Raw genomic sequence first — 22097 nt, forward strand, 5'->3', positions numbered from 1 at the left:
GGGTGCATGGAGATGCCTAAAAACTGTGTTGATGTTTTATAGAGGATATATATTAGAGACTGATGGTTTGTAGAAAGTCCTCATGCCTTGTGAGTTATGTTGCTGCAAATGAGTGATTTACTTTCAATAAACCACCAGTTTCCAATGTGCATGATATTCTTCTAATAAGTTAGCATTATTTTATATATTTTAATTCTTGGGTTAATCAGTTTGCATGTTGATTGCACTCTTATTTTGATGAGGGTTGATATATTAAGTATACAAGGCAGTTTTAAAGATAATTATATTGGGCCTCAAATTGTGGTTGGAGGCTTCCCGCAAGCCGATGCCTCCAACCTGCAAAAAAATCTACGTATTTACCCGATTGTCCAGGAGGTTTGCACACTTGTGCTCCTGAGCCTCTACACATAGGCCTGTGTAGAGGCCCACGTATCCCAGGGACACATGCGGCTCGCAAGCACCACTGGGATCATTGGGCCGTCCCAACCAATGAAAGAAGGGGGAATCCCCATTCATACTCATGGGGATTCCATATGTAGAGACTCCTCATAAGTATGACTAGGAATACCCCCAAAAATACAAGTACACTTAAAATATATTTTATTAAAACATCACATATTTAAAATTAATCAAAATAGTATTTAATTAAATATTTACAACAAACATTTAATTTTTTGAAAAAGAAGTTTACATATTTTAAAGGATCTAAAAATAAATTTATCTTATTTCACAGGTTTTTAACTGTATAAATTATTGAAAAAAATGTATTTTTCTGTCCTTTAAAAGTTTTACGCTGGTAAAGGTAGGCCTTCTTTTACCAGGCATAAGAATTTCATGGGCATTCATTGGGCAAATAGCCCAACTCTCCGCCCGCGGAGTCAAAAAGATTCTTGACAGATCGCAAATTCCGGATTTTAGTGCATGTGCTTCGCTTGCCTAAACCCGGAACTTGCATGGCCCCTACAGGCGCGTACACACCTCGGACCCACCCGTAGGGGCAGCAAAATATGGCCCAAATTATACTAAAACAGGTAGGCTATTCAAAAAGTTGTGCTAAAGTAGTATATTAAGGTAAGGTAAGTTAAGATATGAAAAGCGTTTATACGTTGTATTTAACTAGTAAAGAGAAAAAGGCCATAGAGGACATAACATAAGTACAGTAACTCGGAGAAGGATTATAGCCCTGAACACAGGAATGGCATGGTCCGAAGCCACTCTTGTGAAGTGTGCAACATGCATGGTGGAGTCTACCTGGATTTGGAATAGTACGGGTGAAAGACATGTGTAGCTCTAGCTGAAAAATGCTGAGCTCAAAGGCTGGCTTTTTACAGTCTGCAGCACAGGACATACTATATGGAGTGAGGTGTTAACCATCTAGACAAGTGAGATTATTCATAAGATAGTTATGGGGTATTCCAATTCATGGGAGAAGCAGCCTATTTAGCAGAGGTGACTAGCAATTGTGAATTATGTAGTCCTTCCTGGATTCCATGGTAGGGAAAGTTCTGCAGCAACTGGAAAAAAGAACTGGAATAGGAAAGAAAACAACTGGAAGTCACATAGCAATCAGTGTCCGAGGAAAAAGTAGCATGGAGGTCTTAAGGGTGAGTTTGAGGAGTAAGGTACTACATTTAATAGAGACCTCACGGATAACAATCTCGGAAATACTGCTGAATCCATGGCCTGAGTGAAAAAGATTCGATGTGTGAACGTGTAGCTTAAATTGAACAAATACTTTGGATCTGTCTTCACTAAGGAAGACACGAATAACCCTCCGGAAATATTAGGAGACCGAGGGTCTAGCGAGAAGGAGGAACTGAGGGAACTGAGAGAAATCCTTATTAGTCAGGAAATGGTGTGAGGGAAATTGATGGGATTGAAGGCCGATAAATCCCCAGGGCCTGATAGTCTGCATCCCAGAGTATTAAGGAAGTGGCCCTAGAAGTAGTAGATGCATTGGTGATCATTTTCCAACATTCCATTGGCTCTGGAGCAGTTCCTATGGATTGGAAGGTAGGTAATGTAACCCCACCTTTTTAAAAAAGGAGGGAGAGAGAAAACGGAATTATAAACAGGTTAGCCTGACATTGGTAGTGGGGAAAATACTGCAATCAATTATTAAAGATGTAATAGCAGCGTATTTTGAAAGCAGTGACAAGATCGGTCCAAGTCAGCATGGATTTATGAAAGGGAAATCATGCTTGACAAATCTTCTAGAATTTTTTGAGGATGTAACTAGTAGAGTGGATAAGGGAGAACCAGTGGATGTGGTGTATTTGGACTTTCAAAAGGCTTTTGACGAGGTCCCACACAAAAGATTAATGTGCAAATTAAGGCACATGATATTGGGAGTAATGTATTGATGTGGATAGAGAACTGGTTGGCAGATTGGAAGCAAAGAGTGGGAATAAACGGACCCTTTTCAGAATGGCAGGCAGTGACTAGTGGGGTACCGCAAGGTTCAGTGCTGGGACCCCAGCTATTTACAATATATATTAATGATTTAGATGAAGGAATTGAATGTAATATCTCCAAGTTTGCGATGACACTAAGCTGGATGGCAGTGTGAGCTGTGAGCTAAGAGGTTGCAGGGTGACTTGGACAGGTTAGGTGAGTGGGCAAATGCATAACAGATGCAGTATAATGTGAATAAATGTGAGGTTATCCACTTTGGTGGCAAAAACAGGAAGGCGGATTATTATCTGAATGGTGACAGATTAGTAAAATGGGAGGTGCAACAAGACCTGGGTGTCATGGTACATCAGTCATTGAAAGTAGGCACGCAGGTACAGCAGGCAGTAAAGAAAGCAAATGGCATGTTGGCCTTTATAGCGAGAGGATTTGAGTATAGGAGCAGGGAGGTTTTACTGCAGTTCTACAGGGCCTTGGTGAGCCCACACCTTGAGTATTGTGTGCAGTTTTGTTCTCCTAATCTGAGGAAGGACATTCTTGCTATTGAGGGAGTGCAGCAAAGGTTCACCAGACTGATTTCCGGGATGGCAGGACTGACATATGAAGAAAGACTGGATCGACTAGCCTTATATTCACTGGAATTTAGAAGAATGAGAGGGGATCTCATAGAAGCATATAAAATTTTGACGGGATTGGACAGGTTAGATGCAGGATGAATGTTCCCAATGTTGGGGAAGTCCAGAACCGGGTGTCACAGTCTAAGGATAAGGGGTAAGCCACCTAGGACTGAGACGAGGAGAAACCTTTTCACCCAGAGAATTTTGAAACTTTGGAATTCTCTATCACAGAAAGTTGTTGATGCCAGTTCGTTGGATATATTCAAAAGGGAGTTAGATGTGGCCCTTTTGGCTAAAGGGATTAAGGGGTATGGAGAGAAGGCAGGAGTGGGGTACTGAAATTGCTTAATCAGCCATGATCATATTGAATGGTGGTGCAGGCTCAAAGGGCCGAATGGCCTGCCCCTGCACCTATTTTCTATGTTTCTATATTAAAATGTGGTGTAGAAGGGAGGGTTTCAGAAACCTAGGGCATTGGGACACATTCTGGGGTCAGAGACGCCTATTCAAAGGGGACTGCATTCACTTGAATCGGACTGCTTTAATGTCCTTGCAGGAAGGGTACATTGGGCAGTTGGGGTGGGGGAGGGGGAGGGAGTTCAATTAGTATAGGGGGAGGGATTAACTGAGCAAATAAAAATGACTCAAAGTGAATGCTAGAATTAGAAAAGAAACAGAAGCCAGATGTTGTGGTACAGGAGAGAGGAGGAGTACATAGTGATACAAGAAGATAATGAGAAAATAACCACAAGGGGAAGTAATGAATTGCTGGGCTACCTAGTGATGAATTTATAAAGATATAAACTGCTCAAAAGAGATAGAAAAGATGAATTGGCGGGAGCTATGGGTTTTTATGTGAAAGATTGAGAAATCTAGATTGGGTTCATAAAAATTGAAATTATTATGCATAAATGCAGGTGACATAAAAGGAAAATATTAACTAATAGGATCTGTTATAACCCACCATACCAAGAAGAGAGACTAGATTGGGACCTTAATACTCAGATACGAGAAGTGTTAACAATCAAATGTAATGGCTGGTGATTTGAATTCTTCAGAGATCTATAATGAGAGTACAAATAGATTTTGGGACATAATACTGATGTGCTACATGTCTCAAATGGTAGGGAGTCCACAAGGGCTGGAATGATACTGGATTTGATACTGGAGGTTACAGTGAGCATCTTCGAAACAGCAATCACAGCATTGTTGAATATAAAGTTAGGCTTGCAACAGAGAAAGGGAAGAGTACATCAGAGAGTCTCAAGTTTCGGGAGTGCGGTGTGAAGGTTGAGGAGAAAACTAGACTGGACACACAAATGGAGGAGCACAGAGGATACTTTCAAAAATACATTACTGAGACTACGAAGCAACCATATCCAAATGGGAACAAAGTGTAGCAGAGGAAGAAAAACTGAAGTGATGTACAGCAGGAAGTAAAATAAACCTTTCCTCATGTATAATTCTACAGGTAGATTTCAGGGCAGAGATCGGAAGGGATGTAGATAAACAAAAGCCATATAAATTGTTTGGCATAACCACAAATCCAATAATGGGAGATATGGACTTGAGCTCAAGATGGAAGGTGAATGGACAGGTTGATTTAACGACTTCACTCAGATGGTGGTGGGTGAGAGGCAGTCTAAGGGTGACAATGGAGGCACATTCAAAAAGGAGTTGTATAGATTTTTGTGAAAGATGCAACTGAGTGATACAAGTGGTCTGCAATTGTATTTTTTGAGCATTGATTCTGGCCAAATATCTCTTCTGATCCTGTACGTTCCCATATTTCTGTGTTTCTGGACACATTTGATGACTATATCTTTAACTGGAACGCAGCACAAAAGACAAGTTCTGATAGCTTATATATTGTATGAGCAACCAGAAAATGTAAATCATTGCCCCAGAGATGCCTGTATGGTAAAACTACCTTTAACATTTGAATTGGCATGGTTACACATTCGGATTGGGAATTGGCATAGTTATGCATTCGGTTGTTTCACAACTATGTGCAAACAATGCAGTGGCACCTAAGATTAAATCAATTCTGGATCATTTAGTCTGTGATGAAGTCATCTTTTTACAACCCTGGAAGAATTAATTTCAATTGCTTTATGAGAAAAAGGGTAAATGTACAGATCTGACATGTTTTCAAATGTATCCGAATCACCTTTTCCCATAGGAAATCCCACTTGCAATTATCATAGTACTTCATATTTTCTATCATTTATCCCAGGTTGATTATTATAATTTTTACATTTTCCTGAGTGGCATTGGTATTTTAAACATGAAGTCAGTATATCTTTTTTACCTCAGTTATTAACTGGTAAGTTTATGTTTTAGTAGAAACTCTTCAGAAATAATAGTAATTTGATTTTTCTGGAACACTGAAGACAACAGTGGATGTTTCCTGTTTATTCAAAAACTATGACCACTGATCGCTTCCTTTCTGTATTCTTTACGTTTAGTCTCCTTGACTCGTATATCATACACCAATAAAACTACATCCATTAACAGTAAAAGCATCACCTCCGTCCAAACTTTAGACGTACTATGCATTTCAGTCATAAAAACTGTCCTTGTTCCCAACCGTACCTCGATGATCCATTATATATTTAGATTTGACAGACTTCAGATATCATTATCCAATCTAAAAATAGCAACACATTAGGTCTGAGCTAGTTTTATCCAGCACGGTCTGAAAAGGTGCATTCCTACATCTGCACCTTCCTTTACTTTGAGCAAGCACAGGTTTACCTTGTGTGAGCACAGATCCTCCCTTTAGTAACAGTACTGTAAGCGATAACCAGCCAAAGCACAGGAGCAGTCGTTTTTCCATTCTAACACAGCATTGCTCTACAACTTGAAAAGCAATTCCAAAATTTCAGCCGATATTCCTGAAGGGATCGGTCTTGGGAATTTAAGAGTCTTTTTAATTCAAATTAAAAAGATGTTGAAACTGGTTGCAAAGAAGTCCCTTTTTTCCATGTAGTTAGACGGACTTCCTGCTTTGCTGGTAGTTTCTGCCTGTCCCTTTGAAAACTAACAATTTCTATTAGACGCCGTGCGATACCTGCCTCTAGTTTCAGGTTACAGCCACACCTGAACCCTGCAGCTAATACCTTAACCTATGGTGTCATCTATGGTTAGGCCCCCATTGCTGTCTTTGGCTGGCCTTAAAAAGCAATTTTAAATTTTTATCCAAAAAATCTACTTGAGTTTTTTTTCCAGAACAAATAGCAGTGTTGTTATATATTAAAAGTCCTCTCTGAATATATGTTATTCAGTTATTATATGTCAAGGTGACAATAAACTGATTCTGAACAAAAACTCATTGTTATCTCTCAGTGGATTTTTCAAGCCACAGGATAAGTACCCTAAGATGTCTCTGTAGCACTGTAATTCCATAAAGACGTCGCTAAATATACAATTGTTATGTGTAGACAAACACATCCGAACTCCCTGCCAGTAGTTCCCAAAAAGCGGTAGCAAAGTATAGTTGAAGAGAGATTAATCGAATAAGTTTAGGTCAAATATTCAAACTTTCCCCCCCCAATTTTGTCCAGCTAGGTTAGAGAAATTAGAAATGTTCATCATTTGTAATTGTGTGAATGCCATTATGATTGTACGTATGCTGAAAATCACAATTTTTTTTTGACAAACTTGTTGCCAATCATACACTTTTCCAGATCATTTGTAATTCTGCTTTTCCAAACATTAATTCAGATCTGCAGGGAGACAAATTTTTATTTCAATGATAAAACAGAGAATTGGTAAAACATTATAAATGTATTAACAATATAAGTAGAGATAATGTTTAAAAAGTTTGAAAATAATATATGTACACTTTGACAAAAGTTCTCTTGTACACTCATACTGTCTACACGCACATACAGGCTTTATGGATGGTCCCAAATTAATCCTAAAATAAACCACAGCTGTGGGTCTGCAGGTTTGGAGTTGGTATATCGGTTGATATTGCAACCAATTTTTCCTGATTGAAGATTTATTCGAGATGCAGTTTCACAGACACATATGCATATGAGATTGGATTCTGCATTCGCAGTAGCGTGTGATATATTTTTTTCTTATCTATTTTTTGAAGTTATTTTATTTTCTCTCTCAGAACTCATGCCACTTTCCCCGTTCCTGCAGCAACTTGTTCCCAGGTCCCCTGGTCATGCCTCTCTCAATCTGGCCACCGGGGGTGGGGTATAAAAGTAGATCAGGGCAACAACCCCAATTTTTCTCACATTTTAAAAGCAGTTATGATCAGTCATCATCATAAGCAGTCCCGCGGAGTCGAGGAAGACTTGCTTCCACCCTAAAAATGAGTCCTTAGGTGACTGAACAATACGAGAACCACAGTCCCTGTCACAGGTGGGACAGATAGTCGTTGAGGGAAAGGGTGGGTGGGATGATCAGTAACATAAAACCAAATGAATGTGGTCCGATCTTAACCAAATGCAAACCAGAATCCTACATTTCTATAGCGCTTCTCATGTCAGAGTGGCTCAGTGATAGCAACAGAGGAACGATCAGGATATTGGGACTGAGCCGATCAGGAGTGGGGATGGGGGCGACAAGAGATAGCCGGCAGCAGCCCTTGGTTTTAATGTGGAGCTAGGAGGAGCATTGCTGCTCCTCCCAGTTCCACATTTAGGTAAGTATGTCTTAAACACTTACGTATTTGGGCGGCGGCCTGCAACAGTCCCTTTAAGGGTGTCCGGTTTGGCCGCATGTAGACCAGGTTTTCCTGAACACAGCTGGCCCAGTGCATTCAGGAAAAACAGGTGGCCAAACTGGCAGCATTCAGGGCAACCCAATTTTGTACAGGGGGCCTCAAACACAAGTTAGGCCCCTTATTTGCATATGGAAAGAGCATAATTCCTGTTTCAGGTGCAGGCCCTGGACATCTATTTTTTGCCTCTACCAATATGGCAGGCAGCGCATTTCTGGCTCATAATGAGCACGTATTTCCTGACCCCAGTATTGGAAGTTTAGATGCCCATTTAACGCCTGAAAAACAGGCGCGGCTCCATCGAGTTTCTAGACCGTTGACCCTGGAGGTGATAAAGACACACGAATGAGGGAAGTGAGGGAAGTCTTCATTGGGGGCGGAGGTAGAGGTGAGAAGGCAATGTTGTGGAGGTGGAAATAGGTGGTTTTGGTGATGGATAGATATGGAATTTGAAGTCAAACAGAACACCAAGGTTGCACAGTGCCAGATCAGCCTGAGAAGGCAGCAAGGGAGGGGATGGAGTTGAGAACTATGGTGTAGAGTTTTAGGTGGGTGCAGAGCAGAATGGCCAATGCTAAGTTGGAGAAATTTCTGGCTGATCCAGTATTTGATGTTGGACACGCAGCCAGAGACAGCAGTGGCCATGGAGTTAAGGCTGGTGTTGGAAAGCTAGAGCTAAGAAACAAATATATTATCACACTGTACACCAGTCACCATTATAATTGTTCTCTAGCTAGTTAAGAATAGCACACTCTCTCAATATGAAGTAGTACATACAACAGAAAATATTTCACAGAGTCATACAGTACAGGAGGCCCTTCAGCCCACCATGGCTATGCCGGCTCTTCGAAAGAACTATCCAATTAGTCCTACTTTCCTGTTTATACAAAAGTATTTAAAATGTCCAGGAAAGGAAAGACCTTGAAAGAAATTTTCTTTCTATAAAAAGTCTACTCCAAAATGCTTCCAAATCAAAATTTTCTGGTCATGGGGAGCAGGCATGACCTAGAGCTGCTTAGAAAATAAAGCCATACATAATGAACAGTAACCTCACATCTACAATTGCCATTACATCATTGGTCAGATCCAAAACCTTTTGACTTTTTATACATTGCCAGTGAACATACCACAATCACTCACCTCGTTATCCTCCCTAGAAAAATAACACAGCTTCTTTTTTTAAAACCATTAAAACATCAAATAATTCACAGTGCACCCATATCAACCGCAATTTGCTTTTGATAATTCTCTAATTCTTCACAGAAAGACTGCCTGTAGAATACAGCACTTCAATGTCTGAACCTAGTCTACCCTGCTGATCCTTATCAGTAGCTACCTGTGCACCTCCTTACAATGGTGCTTTTCTTGTCTCTGCAGATTTGGAGCCTGCTTTTACATTTGATGAATCATACCAGTATCACTGTAATCTCTAGCGGACAAAACTCAAATACTTCAGCCACAGTGACTCTCTGTTTAACCCCCCAAAGTACATTCCTCTTCCGTTGTTAGCCAATGCCTTTCATCCTACGTACTTCTGGCAACTCCTTCCTTTCTTTCTCTCCCTTTCATCTCCGTTCTTATTACACGTTCTTTTCATTGCAATGTCCTGCTGTTCCCTGCCCGATCCCTTCGCTTGTGTTGATGCTGCTTTATCCTCGGTTGCACTTTGCTGCTGTTGATCTTTCAGCAGGCTATTTTACTCCTTTCAATGTGACTGTAACATTCGCTGCACGCGCCTGACAAATGCACAATTTTTATTTACTTCCTTTTTTTGTTAAAGTAAGAAGCTGGGAAATCTCCATGTTCCCAGGCCTATACAATGCCACGCATCAACCAACTGTTTGGAGGTACACAACTGCAGCACCAGTTGAGAGCTTTTCCCCCACATCTAGAATGAGGTCGAGGTAACTTTTTCTTTGACAGAATGGCTGAAATTAGGAACTCACCATGAGCAAGTGCAGGAATGAACCTGCATCCTACCATATCATGGTGCTGGAAATTCGTGTTCCAATATACTATTACTGGGGATAGACTATATCTCTATACCCATCTTTTGGAGAAGTCAAAATATGGTCTGGTGGTTCAAAAAGATCCCATGGCACTATTTCATAGAAACAAATTAAATAGGTGCAGGAGTAGGCTATTCAGCCCTTCAAGCCTGCACCACCATTCAATAAGATCATGTCTGATCATTCATCTCAGTACCCCTTTCCTGCTTTTTCTCCATACCCCTTGATCCCTTTAGCCGTAAGGGCCACATCTAACTCCCTCTTGAATATATCCAATGAACTGGCATCAACAACTCTCTGCGGTAGGGAATTCTACAGGTTAACAACTCTCTGAGTGAAGAAGTTTCTCCTCATCTCAGTCCGAAATGGCTTACCCCTTATCCTTAGACTGTGTCCCCTGGTTCTGGACTTCCCCAACATCGAAAACATTCTTCCCGCATCTAACCTGTCCAATCCCGTCAGAATTTTATATGTTTCTATGAGATCCTCTCTCATCCTTCTAAACTCCAGTGAATAAAGGTCCAGTCGATCCAGTCTCTCCTCATATGTCAGTCGTGCCATCCTGGGAATCTGGTGAACCTTCGCTACACTCCCTCAATAGCAAGAACGTCCTTCTTCAGATTAGGAGACCAAAACTGAACACAATATTCCAGGTGAGGCCTCACCAAGGCCCTGTACAACTGCAGTAAGAACTCCCTGCTCCTATACTGAAAACCTCTAGCTATGAAGACCAATATACCATTTGCCTTCTTCATCACCTGCTGTACCTGCATGCCAACTTTCAATGACTGATGAACCATGACACCCAGGTCTCGTTGCACCTCCCCTTTTCCTAGTCTGCCGCCATTCAAATAATATTCTGCCTTCGTGTTTTTGTCACCAAAGTGGATAACCTCACATTTATCCACATTATACTGCATCTGCCATGCATTTGCCCACTCACCTAACCTGCCCAAGTCACCCTGCAGCCTCTTACCGTCCTCCTCACAGCTCACACCGCCAGCCAGTTTAGTGCCATCTGCAAACTTGGAGATATTACACTCAATTTCTTCCTCTAAATCATTAATGTATATTGTAAATAGCTGGGGTCCCAGCACTGAGCCCTCCGACATCCCAATAGTCACTGCCTGCCATTCTGAAAAGGACCCGTTTATCCCGACTCTCTGCTTCCTGTCTGCCAACCAGTTCTCTATCCACGTCAGTACATTATCCCGAATACCATGTGCTTTAATTTTGCACACCAATCTCTTGTGTGGGACCTTGTCAAAATCCTTTTGAAAGTCCAAATACACCATATCCACTGATTCTCCCTTGTCCATTCTACGAGTTACATCTTCAAAAAAATTCCAGATGATTTGTCAAGCATGATTTCCCTTTTATAAATCCATGTTGACCGATCCTGTCACTGCTTTCCAAATGCGCTGCTATTTCATCTTTAATAATTGATTCCAACATTTTCCCCACCACTGATGTCAGGCTAACTGGTCTATAATTACCGTTTTCTCTCTCCCTCCTTTTTAAAAAAGTGGTGTTACATTAGCTACCCTCCAGTCCATAGGAACTGATCCCGAATCGATAGACTGTTGGAAAATGATCACCAATGCATCCACTATTTCTAGGGCCACTTCCTAAAGTACTCTGGGATGCAGACTATCAGGCCCCGGGGATTTATCGGCCTTCAATCCCATCAATTTCCTTAAAACAATTTCCCACCTAATAAGGATATCCTTCAGTTCCTCCTTCTCACTAGACCCACTGTCCCCTAGTATTTCCGGAAGGTTATTTGTGTCTTCCTTCATGAAGACAGAACCAACGTATTTGTTCAACTGGTCTGCCATTTCTTTGCTCCCCATTATAAATTCACTTGAATCTGACTGCAAGGGACCTACGTTTGTCTTCACTAATCTTTTTCTCTTCACATATCTATAGAAGCTTTTGCAGTCAGTTTTTATATTCCCAGGAAGCTTCCTCTCATACTCTATTTTCCCCCTCCTAATTAAACCCTTTGTCCTCCTCTGCTGAATTCTAAATTTCTTCCAGTTCTCAGGTTTGCTGCTTTTTCTGGCCAATTTATATGCCTCTTCCTTGGATTTAACACTATCCTTAATTTCCCTTGTTAGCCACAGTTGAGCCACCTTCCCCGTTTTATTTTTACTCCAGACAGGGATATACAATTGTTGGAGTTCATCCATGTGATCTTTACATTTTTGCCATTGCCTATCCACCGCCAACCCTCTAAGTATCATTTGCCAGTCTATTCTAGCCAATTCACGTCTCATACCATCGAAGTTACCTTTCCTTCAGTTCAGGGCCCTAGTCTTTGAAGTAACTGTATCACTCTCCATCTTAATAAGGAATTCTACCATATTATGGTCACTCTTCCCCAAGGGGCCTCGCACAACAAGGTTGCTAATAGTCCTTTCACATTACACATCACCCAGTCTAGGCTGGCCAGCCCTCTAGTTGGTTCCTCGACATATTGGTCCAGAAAACCATCCCTAATACACTCCAGGAAATCCTCCTCCATCGTATTGCTACCAGTAAGGGCCATATCTAACTCCCTTTTGAATATATCTAACGAACTGGCCTCAACAACTTTCTGTGGTAGAGAATTCCACAGGTTCACAATTCTCTGCGTGAAGCAGTTTCTCCTCATCTCGGTCCTAAATGGCTTACCCCTTATCCTTAGACTGTGACCCCCTAGTTCTGGACTTCCCCAACATCAGGAACATTCTTCCTGCATCTAACCTGTCCAATCCCATCAGAATTTTATAAGTTTCTACGAGATCCCCTCTCATTCTTCTAAATTCCATTAAGCCTAGTTGATCCAGTCTTTCTTCATATGTCAATCCTGCCATTACCGGGAATCAGTCTGGTGAACCTTCGCTGCACTCCCTCAATAGCAAGAATGTCCTTCTTTAGATTAGGAGACCAAAACCAAACACAATATTTAAGGTGTGGCCTCACCAAGGTCCTGTACAACTGCAGTAAGACCTCCCTGCTCCTATACTCAAATCCTCTCGCTATGAAGGCCAACATGCCATTTGCCTTCTTCACCGCCTGCTGTACCTGCATGCCAACTTTCAAGGACTGATGTGCCATGACACCCAGGTTTCGTTGCACCTCCCCTTTTCCTAATCTGTCACCATTCAGATAATATTCTGCCTTTGTGTTTTTGCCACCAAAGTGGATAATCTCACATTTATCTACATTATACTGCATCTGCCATGCATTTGCTTACTCACCTAACCTGTCCAAGTCACCCTGCAGCCTCTTAGCATCCTCCTCACGGTTCACACTGCCATCCAGCTTAGTGTCATCTGCAAACTTGGAGATATTACATTCAATTCCTTCATTTAAATCATTAATGTATATTGGAAATAGCTGGGGTCCCAACACTGAACCTTGCGATACCCCACTAGTCACTGCCTGCAATTCTGAAAAGGACCCATTTATTCCTACTCTTTGCTTCCTGTCTGCCAACCAGTTTTCTATCCACGTCAATACATTACCCCCAATACCATGTGCTTTAATTTTGCACACCAATGTCTTGTGTGGGACTTTGTCAAAAGCCTTTTGAAAGTCCAAATACACTACATCCACTGGTTCTCCCTTGTCCACTCTACTAGTTACATCCTTAAAAAATTCTAGAAGATTTGTCAAGCAAGATTTCCCTTTCATAAATCCATGCTGACTTGAACCGATTCTGTCACTGCTTTCTAAATGTGCTGCTATTACATCTTTAATTATTGATTCCAACATTTTCCCCACTACCGATGTCAGGCTAACCGGTCTATAATTCCCTGTTTTCTCTCTCCCTCCTTTTTAAAAAAGTGGTGTTACATTAGCTACCCTCCAATACATAGGAACTGATCCAGAGTCTATAGAATGTTAGAAAATGATCACCAATGCATCCACTATTTCTAGGGCCACTTCCTTAAGTACTCTGGGATGCAGACTATCAAGCCCTGGGGATTTCAAAGAAGAGCAGGGGAGTTCTTCCTGATATCCTGACCAATATTTATCCCTCAACCAACATCACTAAAACAGCTTATCTGGTCATTCTCTCATCACTGTTTCTCTCATGAAAGGTGCTATATATAACTGCATATTATTTTCTATAACTAAGATGTATTGTGTGTGAGGTTACAGCTGCAGAACCTCACAGAATTTTTAAAAAGCACACTTCAATGTTACTCTTAATTACTGGAGGAAAGGAATCATAGTGAACAGCGGCTACCATAGTTCACACACTTCAAACATGATGACTACCTCAGTAAAGGTTTAACAATTGTTATCTGATCACCGCCTTTGATTTTTTAGGGGTGATAATCTTCACTGAATACAGTCAACATATTGTGAGCTTACACTGTACTTTGGCAAACTAGATAACAAGATATTGTGACAGTCTCAACCAGGCATTCCATACTGAAAACACTGGCCTAACGATAATTTTATTGAGGTAAGAAAGAAGAATTCTATGGAACAACCAAATTTAAACAGCATTTAATTTTCATGTCAAAGCTGACAGCAATTCCTAGCCTGAAAACTGCCTAACATTTTTTTTCCGTCAAATAGTTCTTTTTATACAATATGAGCCTTACAGAAAATGGACTTGTCCTTTGCTAAACTTAACAAACTCATGCGTGTCAGGGATTACTGGACTAACACTGCAGCAGAGGCGAGTAAAACGCAATGGAACTAGTATAGGCCTCTGGTCTTGCTCTAATGTGAGAGTGTCGAATGGTCTCGGGGTTGAAAAGTGCACAATAAAGGTGAGTTAATTAGTTTTGCCTTGTTTTAAATACATTTGCAGGAATGCTCAACCAAACCATGTGCGCTTACTGGAAGCTTTTGTGTGTTAAGGTACTCTAAGGAAGAATGCACAACATATTCAGTGCCTGTCTGGTGATATTGCTACTTCTCAAATGTGCATCACTGCATGCTGTTTGCTCTAGGCTATTGGGATTGCTTAGCGGTATAATGTGTCACTTTTACACTGGTTAACCCATATCTCTGGAATGCTAACCATCCAGCTTGTTGCAACTCATGAGGCCCTAAAGAAATGGGTATTAATTTGTGGCCACTCTCCCTGTAAACTGTGCATTCACTTGCATCATGATTTGCTCGTGGTCACAGGTCATGTGGATGTTGGCAAGTGGAATCCCTTTGTGTTGAATACCATGTGATATTCCACACGCGTTCAACATGAGTTTACTCAATGTTATCTTGTAGCTTAGGAATGCCAAATCTTTTGAAAAAATTTATCGACCTCTCCTGCTGCTGCTGCTTTATACTGGTGCTAATTTTAATATATTCACCAGTGATATCATCACTTTCCCTGTTAATGATAGCAAGGTACCAATGTTGTTGTTTGATTGAAGCTTTGGTTCCAGGATATAGAACAATTAATCTACAACTTCCTTGATAAAGCAGAGCCTCTTCACATTTTGCTCCTCAGTGAGGTTGTGGTAGCTCTGTTGCCAGTGGTAGACATTCTGCCTGGGATAGCACTGTACCCTGGTGGCCCTCTAATAGCTATGGACTTTCCTGGTCATCATCACCTTCCTGCTCTTGAACACGTCCAGTAAAGTCAGGCTCACTGATGCACCCTTGCTATATCTGAACTGAAACACTTGAGTCTCTCTTTACAATGATCTCCTCCACTGCTCCATGCTGTTGACCACCCCACTGCTTTAACATCTCTTTATTGTGGTTGTTATTAATGTGTTAAAAGTTGAAAGGCAAGCATGAATAATTTTATTTCATCACCTTTAATTGATATTGGTATGGAATCACAGAAATTTAGAACAAAAATAGGCCTTTTGGTAGTGCCTGTACCAATGCTAGTTTCCTACAGGAGCCATCTGTTCTAATCCCATTTCACTGTCCTTTTCTTGTACCCTAAAGAATCAGAAATAATAACCTGAGTTAAAGTGGTTAGGTCCAGGAAGGAATTTTGGAAGTGTGGGCAAAAATGCACTGATGCCTCATTAATACGAACACATTAACACAAATGTAGCATGTGCACAGAGTAACTTCACTCCCTTTGTACGTTTTTTTTATATATACACATTTACCATTAAACAAAGCACAATGAACAGAGAGGCGGAGATACAGCAATGATGGTTATGTTTATTAAGTCTTCATATGACAGCAGTACAGAGAAAGGCAGAACAACATCATGAACAGTAGGAATCAAGGGAGCTGTTTGACTTCTGGAGTTATGTCAAATGATAATATGGTTTAGTCAAGAAAACACAGACAGAGAAACAAAGTGATGAGACATAGAATGTTAGAAATGGTTGGTGAAGTTAGTAGTAAACAATAAATGGTAAACCACAAGGAAATCAAGTAAATGTGCATTCCTACTTTCTAGATTTGATGACTATTAAGGAATTTTATAGTGTCAAGTTGCTGAAAATACACGAAGTAAATCTGTGTACAAACTGTGGGAAAGGACCAAACACAACTTGAATGAGCCAGGTATTCCCATGTATAATTTGTTTCAATAAACTAGTGATGATACTTTATTCTGTGTGCATTTCATACTTCTCCTTGGTCTATGTTTTCTGACCAAGGCAGCTCCATTACATACGGAAACATAAGAAAATAAGAGATAGGAGCAGGAGTAAGCCATACAGCCCCTCGAGTCTGCTTTACCATTCAAGAAGATCACATTTTATTTATATTGCCTTATTATTATTGTTCATCATTAGTCAAAAATATAACTTATAAAACAGGGAAAAAAATACTTGTAACACATGCATAGAAAAAATAAACAATGAACAGAACAGTTATAAACGTGAAATATAAATATTTGTAGAGGTAGTGATTAAAATAACCAGTGTGCTTAGACTTTTTATTAATGTTGGAATCTTTTTCAAAAACAAAGCAGCAATAAAGATGAGCACTTAATTTACAAGAGTTGTAAACCACTTATTGATCAGTCTTCACTCACTGCTGAAGTGGAAATCATTAATTTTTTGGGTCAATTAAACAGACATTTTAGATAGTTTGGTGCTTTTTTGCAACCAAAGGAATGCAAGTCCGTATTAGTACTCGATTGCTGTAAGGACTCCTATAGTTAATAGGAGTGAGATACTTATGGCGCACTTAGCCAACAACTGTAGCATCTTTGCTCTGACTGATGCTGCAATTATAGTGTAAATGCAGCCTGAATCTGGTATCCGCGCTCAACCTGGAGCCATAACAAAGTGGAGTAGGACTCCCTCGAGGCGATAGTTTCAATCCACTTCATCTCGGAGTCAGTTTAAAACTTCCGATTTACACATCACAAGTTGTGATAAACCGAAACTATATCGCATCGATGCTCAGTTTGTACTGTGAATGCACTCTGAAGCAAAATCTCGTCAGCCTGCTTTTAGAATCAAATGTAACCTCTTACAAACTTTCCTGAAAGCATTAAAATGTTCTGCAGCTCTTAATATTGTGGTGCAGTGGAACCTGGTTAAAATCAATTCTTACTTACCAAAGTACATCTTAAGGGAGAGATTTCACTCTAAAACAGTGGAAATCATTGTACAAATACTTAAGCAAGGGGGGCCTAATTTTCACATCATGCCACTGATGCAGGTGTCGTTTTTGGCATCGAGTATTTCTGTAATTCATGCAGTTGTAATTTGAAATTTTCTACCTGAGTCAGCAGAAATGTCAACACTTCTGCAAACAAATGTTTTTTTTAAAACATTTGAAGCTGGAACAGTCCGAGGTGCTCCAAGTCTGGTATTGCGGCAGATGCACCACCCAGTGAATTTGCTTGTACATTGCTCTGTACCTTGATGAGAATTACCCGTCACTAGTCGGAAGCAGCTCCACTATCGTGGACAGATTTGTGCTAGAGCCTCTGCAGGTGAGCACTGGGCCTTCATTTTCTAACACCCATTGTAGCCAGTTAGGGCATCTGATTTGCTCATATTTGCTATTGTGAAGAGGGGTGTTCATATTCACAGTCATATACACAGAGACCGAAATTAATGGCCTTGCCGCCCATTGCTGCCGACTACCGCCCTCTGCCACCGACATTCCTCTTGTCGAACTGCCCAGTGCCACTTCAGTCGTGGCCTGGAGCGGGCGGAAGAGGAGAGCCGCCGGGAAGCGCCCGCCGACGTCAGCGGACGGCCAATGCGCGTAAGTACAATCCCGCCCGCCGAGATGCCATATTCATGCGGGCGGGAGTGGGCTGGAGTCGGCAGCAGGACGGCAGTGGACTGCCAAGTGCAGGTAGCTCTGTCCTCAACGGTAAGTGTGAAGGTGCTGTAAAAAAAGTTAGTGACGTTTATTTAAATGATTTCTTTACAGGTACTTACCTGGATGGGGTCCCCTGAAGGTCATCAGATGTTTTTGTTTGTTTTTGATGCTTTTTATTTTTAGTTCTCCGACCCTCCGTGGGCCCAACTCCATCCTCGGTGGCACTTGGGCAACAAGTGCCTTTGCCGCCGAGATTGAGAGCTCCCACAGGCGTACGTTGCAGATTTGCCACCCGCCGACCTTCGATGGATCTTGGTGATGAAAACCCCACCCAAAGAACCGTCAGGGACCTCATCGGCCATCGGCGGTCCTTTGGGCGGCACTTGGGCAGGCGGGGGCCTTCATCAAATTCAGGCTCACAGTGATTGAATTAATAAGCAATGGGAAGCAGTTTGATTTTAAATGTGTATTTGATTTGATCTGAGGTGAGTGAGACTTCACTCTATATCACCTGAGCTTATGCCATGACTTTATTTCAAGTATTATTCCAATGTATAACAAGAAGTTTCTTTTCTTTTCCTTGGCAGTTTGTGAATGGACTGAAATGTTTGGTGTGATAATGCAGCAGTGCCTAATTTCATGTTATTTTCTTTTTTTTCCCCAATTAGTTTCTCTGTTGTCGGATACCACCCTTAACCAAAAGCACAGATCATAGAATGATACATCACAGAAGGAGACCATTTGTCTCTTCATGCCTGTGCCGGCTCTTTGAAAGAGCTCTCCAATTATTTCCACACCCCTGCCCTTTCCCCATAGCCCTGCACAGGTGGGTGACCTGCTTTGGGTAACCAGCAATGCTGTTCTAAAACCCAGGTCCTACACGTGTGACAGAACAGCCTGGTTTCCCCTCCCTCTGTAAAGAAGCAATTGCACTCCACTTTGTACTTTTCCATAGCCCTGTCACAAACGTTACAACAGGTCACAAACGTGGTGGCATTGGGAGATCATTCCATGACGTTTGAGCAGGTTATACAACCACACTGCCTTCTGTACACTTAAGATTCAATTGTTATTTTTTAAATTAAACATCAGGAAAGAATGAACAGGCTGGGGCTCTTTTTTCTATAAAAGAACAGACCGTGAGGTGATCTAATAGAAGTCTTTAAATTGTGACGATGTTAGATAGGGCAAACGTAGAAAAGATGTTTCCACTTGTGGGGGGGCCAACACTAGTGGTCATAAACATAAGATAGCCAGTAATAAATCCAATAAGAAATTCAGGATAAACGTCTTTACTCAGAAAGTGGTGAGAATGTGGAACGCACTACCACAGGAAGTAGTTGAGGTGAATAGCCTAGATGCATTTAAGGGGAAGATACATAAGCAACTGAGGGAGCAAGGAATCGAAGGATCTGCCGATAGGGTGTGATAAAGTATACCTTTATAGAAAAGCATTCAAATCTTTGAAAATAACACAAAAGCCACTTGCGTTGTACTCCACATTTCTTAGGCCTGCAAAATCCAATTAGTTTTGAGCGAAATTCTGCACCATCAGATTTTTAAAATCTGTTGCTTATAAATGGAACTTTATATATCTTCCCGCCAAAAATTATTCTTTGGACTCATGATCACAGAATACTAGTCCCAGGAATATACTGAGGTGTTTAACTGTGATATTGTAGAGTAAATTTACATTTTTAAAAGAGAGCTGTCATATATCATTGTAACAAGATCATTTATAATTTTTAGCTGAAAGAAAATTGCAGAACCCGGTAATTAAATCTGCTAAACACCAAAATGAGGTGAAAATAGTTGATCATCCCCAATGCTCTGTACTTCACTCTGGGGAAACCAAGGATTTTGAACTAGCTACACTATTTATTTTTATTTAATCTGCACTGGAAACCAAAATATAATGAAATAATCATGATATTTTTTTATTCCCAAAATACAGTAAAATAAGCAATCTTTTAGTTATGTGTGTTAAATTCTATTTTAAAATATCTCTTGCTAAATGTTTACAGAAAATAATTTCCCCAATAATCTGTGTTAAAAGTTATATATCTTGAAAGCCAAAAAGGGTTTTGAGTATTCGCAGGGTTAATAAAAACTCTGTCCATAAGCTGTTTCCAAGCAGTATGAAGTATCATAAACAATAGAGGCATACTGTAATTGTACCGTCCTTTTTAGACAACCTGATTTATTGATTTGGTTATGCAAGGGCTTCAACCCCACTCAATTGCTGGTTCATCATCCATTCGTAGTACGAAGTAGGAGAGAAGCTGAAAAAGATGCTGCCAGAGTAATAAAGAGATGAAAAAGGAGAGATCGCTTACATCAAACTCACAGCGGTCACCGGCAAAGCTCATGTCGCAGATGCAGTGGAACTTATTGGGCAGGTTTTGGCAGAAACCTCCGTTGAGACAAGGACCCGATTCACATTCATCAATGTCAACTTCGCATCTGCAGGATGGTCAGAAGGAGACTTCATATAAAAACATTTCAGGAGGATTTGTTTTATTCTGATGTTGAAGGAATATTGCCCATCAGGGTTTTATTCAGGCACCAACCTAAGCCAAAACAAATCCTAAAGAAGGTGATCGGCGACTGTGCTGCAATCGGCAGGAATCTGCAAGCCTGACCATCCTAAATTTCTGCTTGATTAAGTTTCTGTTTGCCAATTTGATTATTAAGAGCTATATAGATTAGCACTGAATGCATAAGAGTAGCCAATCAGATAAATATAGTTGCTTCTTTACGGAATTAACTCGTCGGATATTACTTAAAGATCTAGCACCTTTCTATTCATTGTTCACTCCTGCTATTCCAGTAAATCTCTCAAACCACTGTCCACTGCTGTATTATGGAGTGTTACAAATTTGCGTCTTTGATATTCTTTAGGGTGCAGCCGTGTTAGTCACTCCTATACATGATCTGAGTGTCTTATGTTTCGGGGTGTGCCCGTACTGTCCAATATCTAACTGTATAATTACATAGCAATATTATTCCCTTGGATATTCATGTCTTTCACTTTTGCTCCATGAACGCACTCTTTTCAAAGGTCGACTGAGCGAACATTTGGTAAGACAAGGCCAGGTAAGAATCATTAAGCTGCTTTATCCAGCAAGTGAATTTACAGAGCAAGTTATCATCAGACTCACTTCAATAAGTACAATTTGTCTTCTAGAAATAATATAAATAACAAACATATTATGCTTCCCCACATCATGGGTCATCTTGCTTGACTTAAACAAAATAATATCTAGCCACCCTCCTGCAGCTTAACCTTCAGAGTCCGATGAAAGTTTGTTCCTGCAGCCTTCTCATTAAAAACCCGACTGCCAGTGAGTGCTTCTGACTCTGCTTTTTTCTCTGTGTTCACAACCTGAGGGAAGGGTTCTATGGTAGACAATTCCTGCTGATGGACAGGATCCTCCAAATACAAGGAGTGTAAGCTGTTTATTGATTATTGAGAAGGGCCATCAAATTGCTTATTGTTTACAGTCTCTTGAGAAACAATATTAACAACTAGCCCATTAGCTTGTTGATATCTTTCATCTCAAATGTTTTTTTTATAAAAAGCTCATATGGATACAATTTGCTTTAAAACCCCAACATTTAAATGTAATTCATTTCCAAATCCTTTCTGTAGAAAATTGGTTGGAAGTCCAGAAATATGACATTGAGATTGTCTAGTATTGTATCCCTTCTGTGGTGGAACATAGCAACGATTGCAAAACATGACGTGAATCCAAACTTTCATCCTGACAATGTTTGCCATCGCCTCCTGCATAGCATATTGAAAAAGCTGCTTCCATCACTTGCTATTATTTAAAATGAGCATGTGCTAAATTCAAAATGACAAGTAAGGACAGAATAAAAACTTTGGATCAAATGTCTCATTCCATATTTAAAAAAAAAAATTAATCTGCGAGATCCGAAGATTCCAGAGTTTCTTCTGATAAAGGTTATTGGAGGATAGTTTGGAAAAAGGGATGGAGCAAGTGCATGAAACACAAAAGGATAGTATGCAGATACAGCAAGTAATCAGGAAGGCCAATGGAATGTTGGCCTTTATTGCAAAAGGGGATGGAGTATAAAAGCAGA

At 40.6% G+C, this 22097-nt stretch overlaps 1 protein-coding gene across 1 annotated transcript in view; it reads right to left on the reverse strand.

The window, feature by feature from the left end:
• crb1 (crumbs cell polarity complex component 1) overlaps nt 1-22097 on the reverse strand; it is a 144058-nt gene that overhangs the window by 6364 nt on the left and 115597 nt on the right. The window contains exon 11 of the mRNA XM_070888256.1: nt 20327-20453. Within this exon, the coding sequence (XP_070744357.1) occupies nt 20327-20453 (127 nt within the window). The remainder of the gene's footprint in view (nt 1-20326; nt 20454-22097) is intronic.

The sequence above is a fragment of the Pristiophorus japonicus genome, chromosome 8, assembly GCF_044704955.1.
Source record: "Pristiophorus japonicus isolate sPriJap1 chromosome 8, sPriJap1.hap1, whole genome shotgun sequence".
Taxonomy (NCBI): Eukaryota; Metazoa; Chordata; class Chondrichthyes; family Pristiophoridae; genus Pristiophorus; species Pristiophorus japonicus.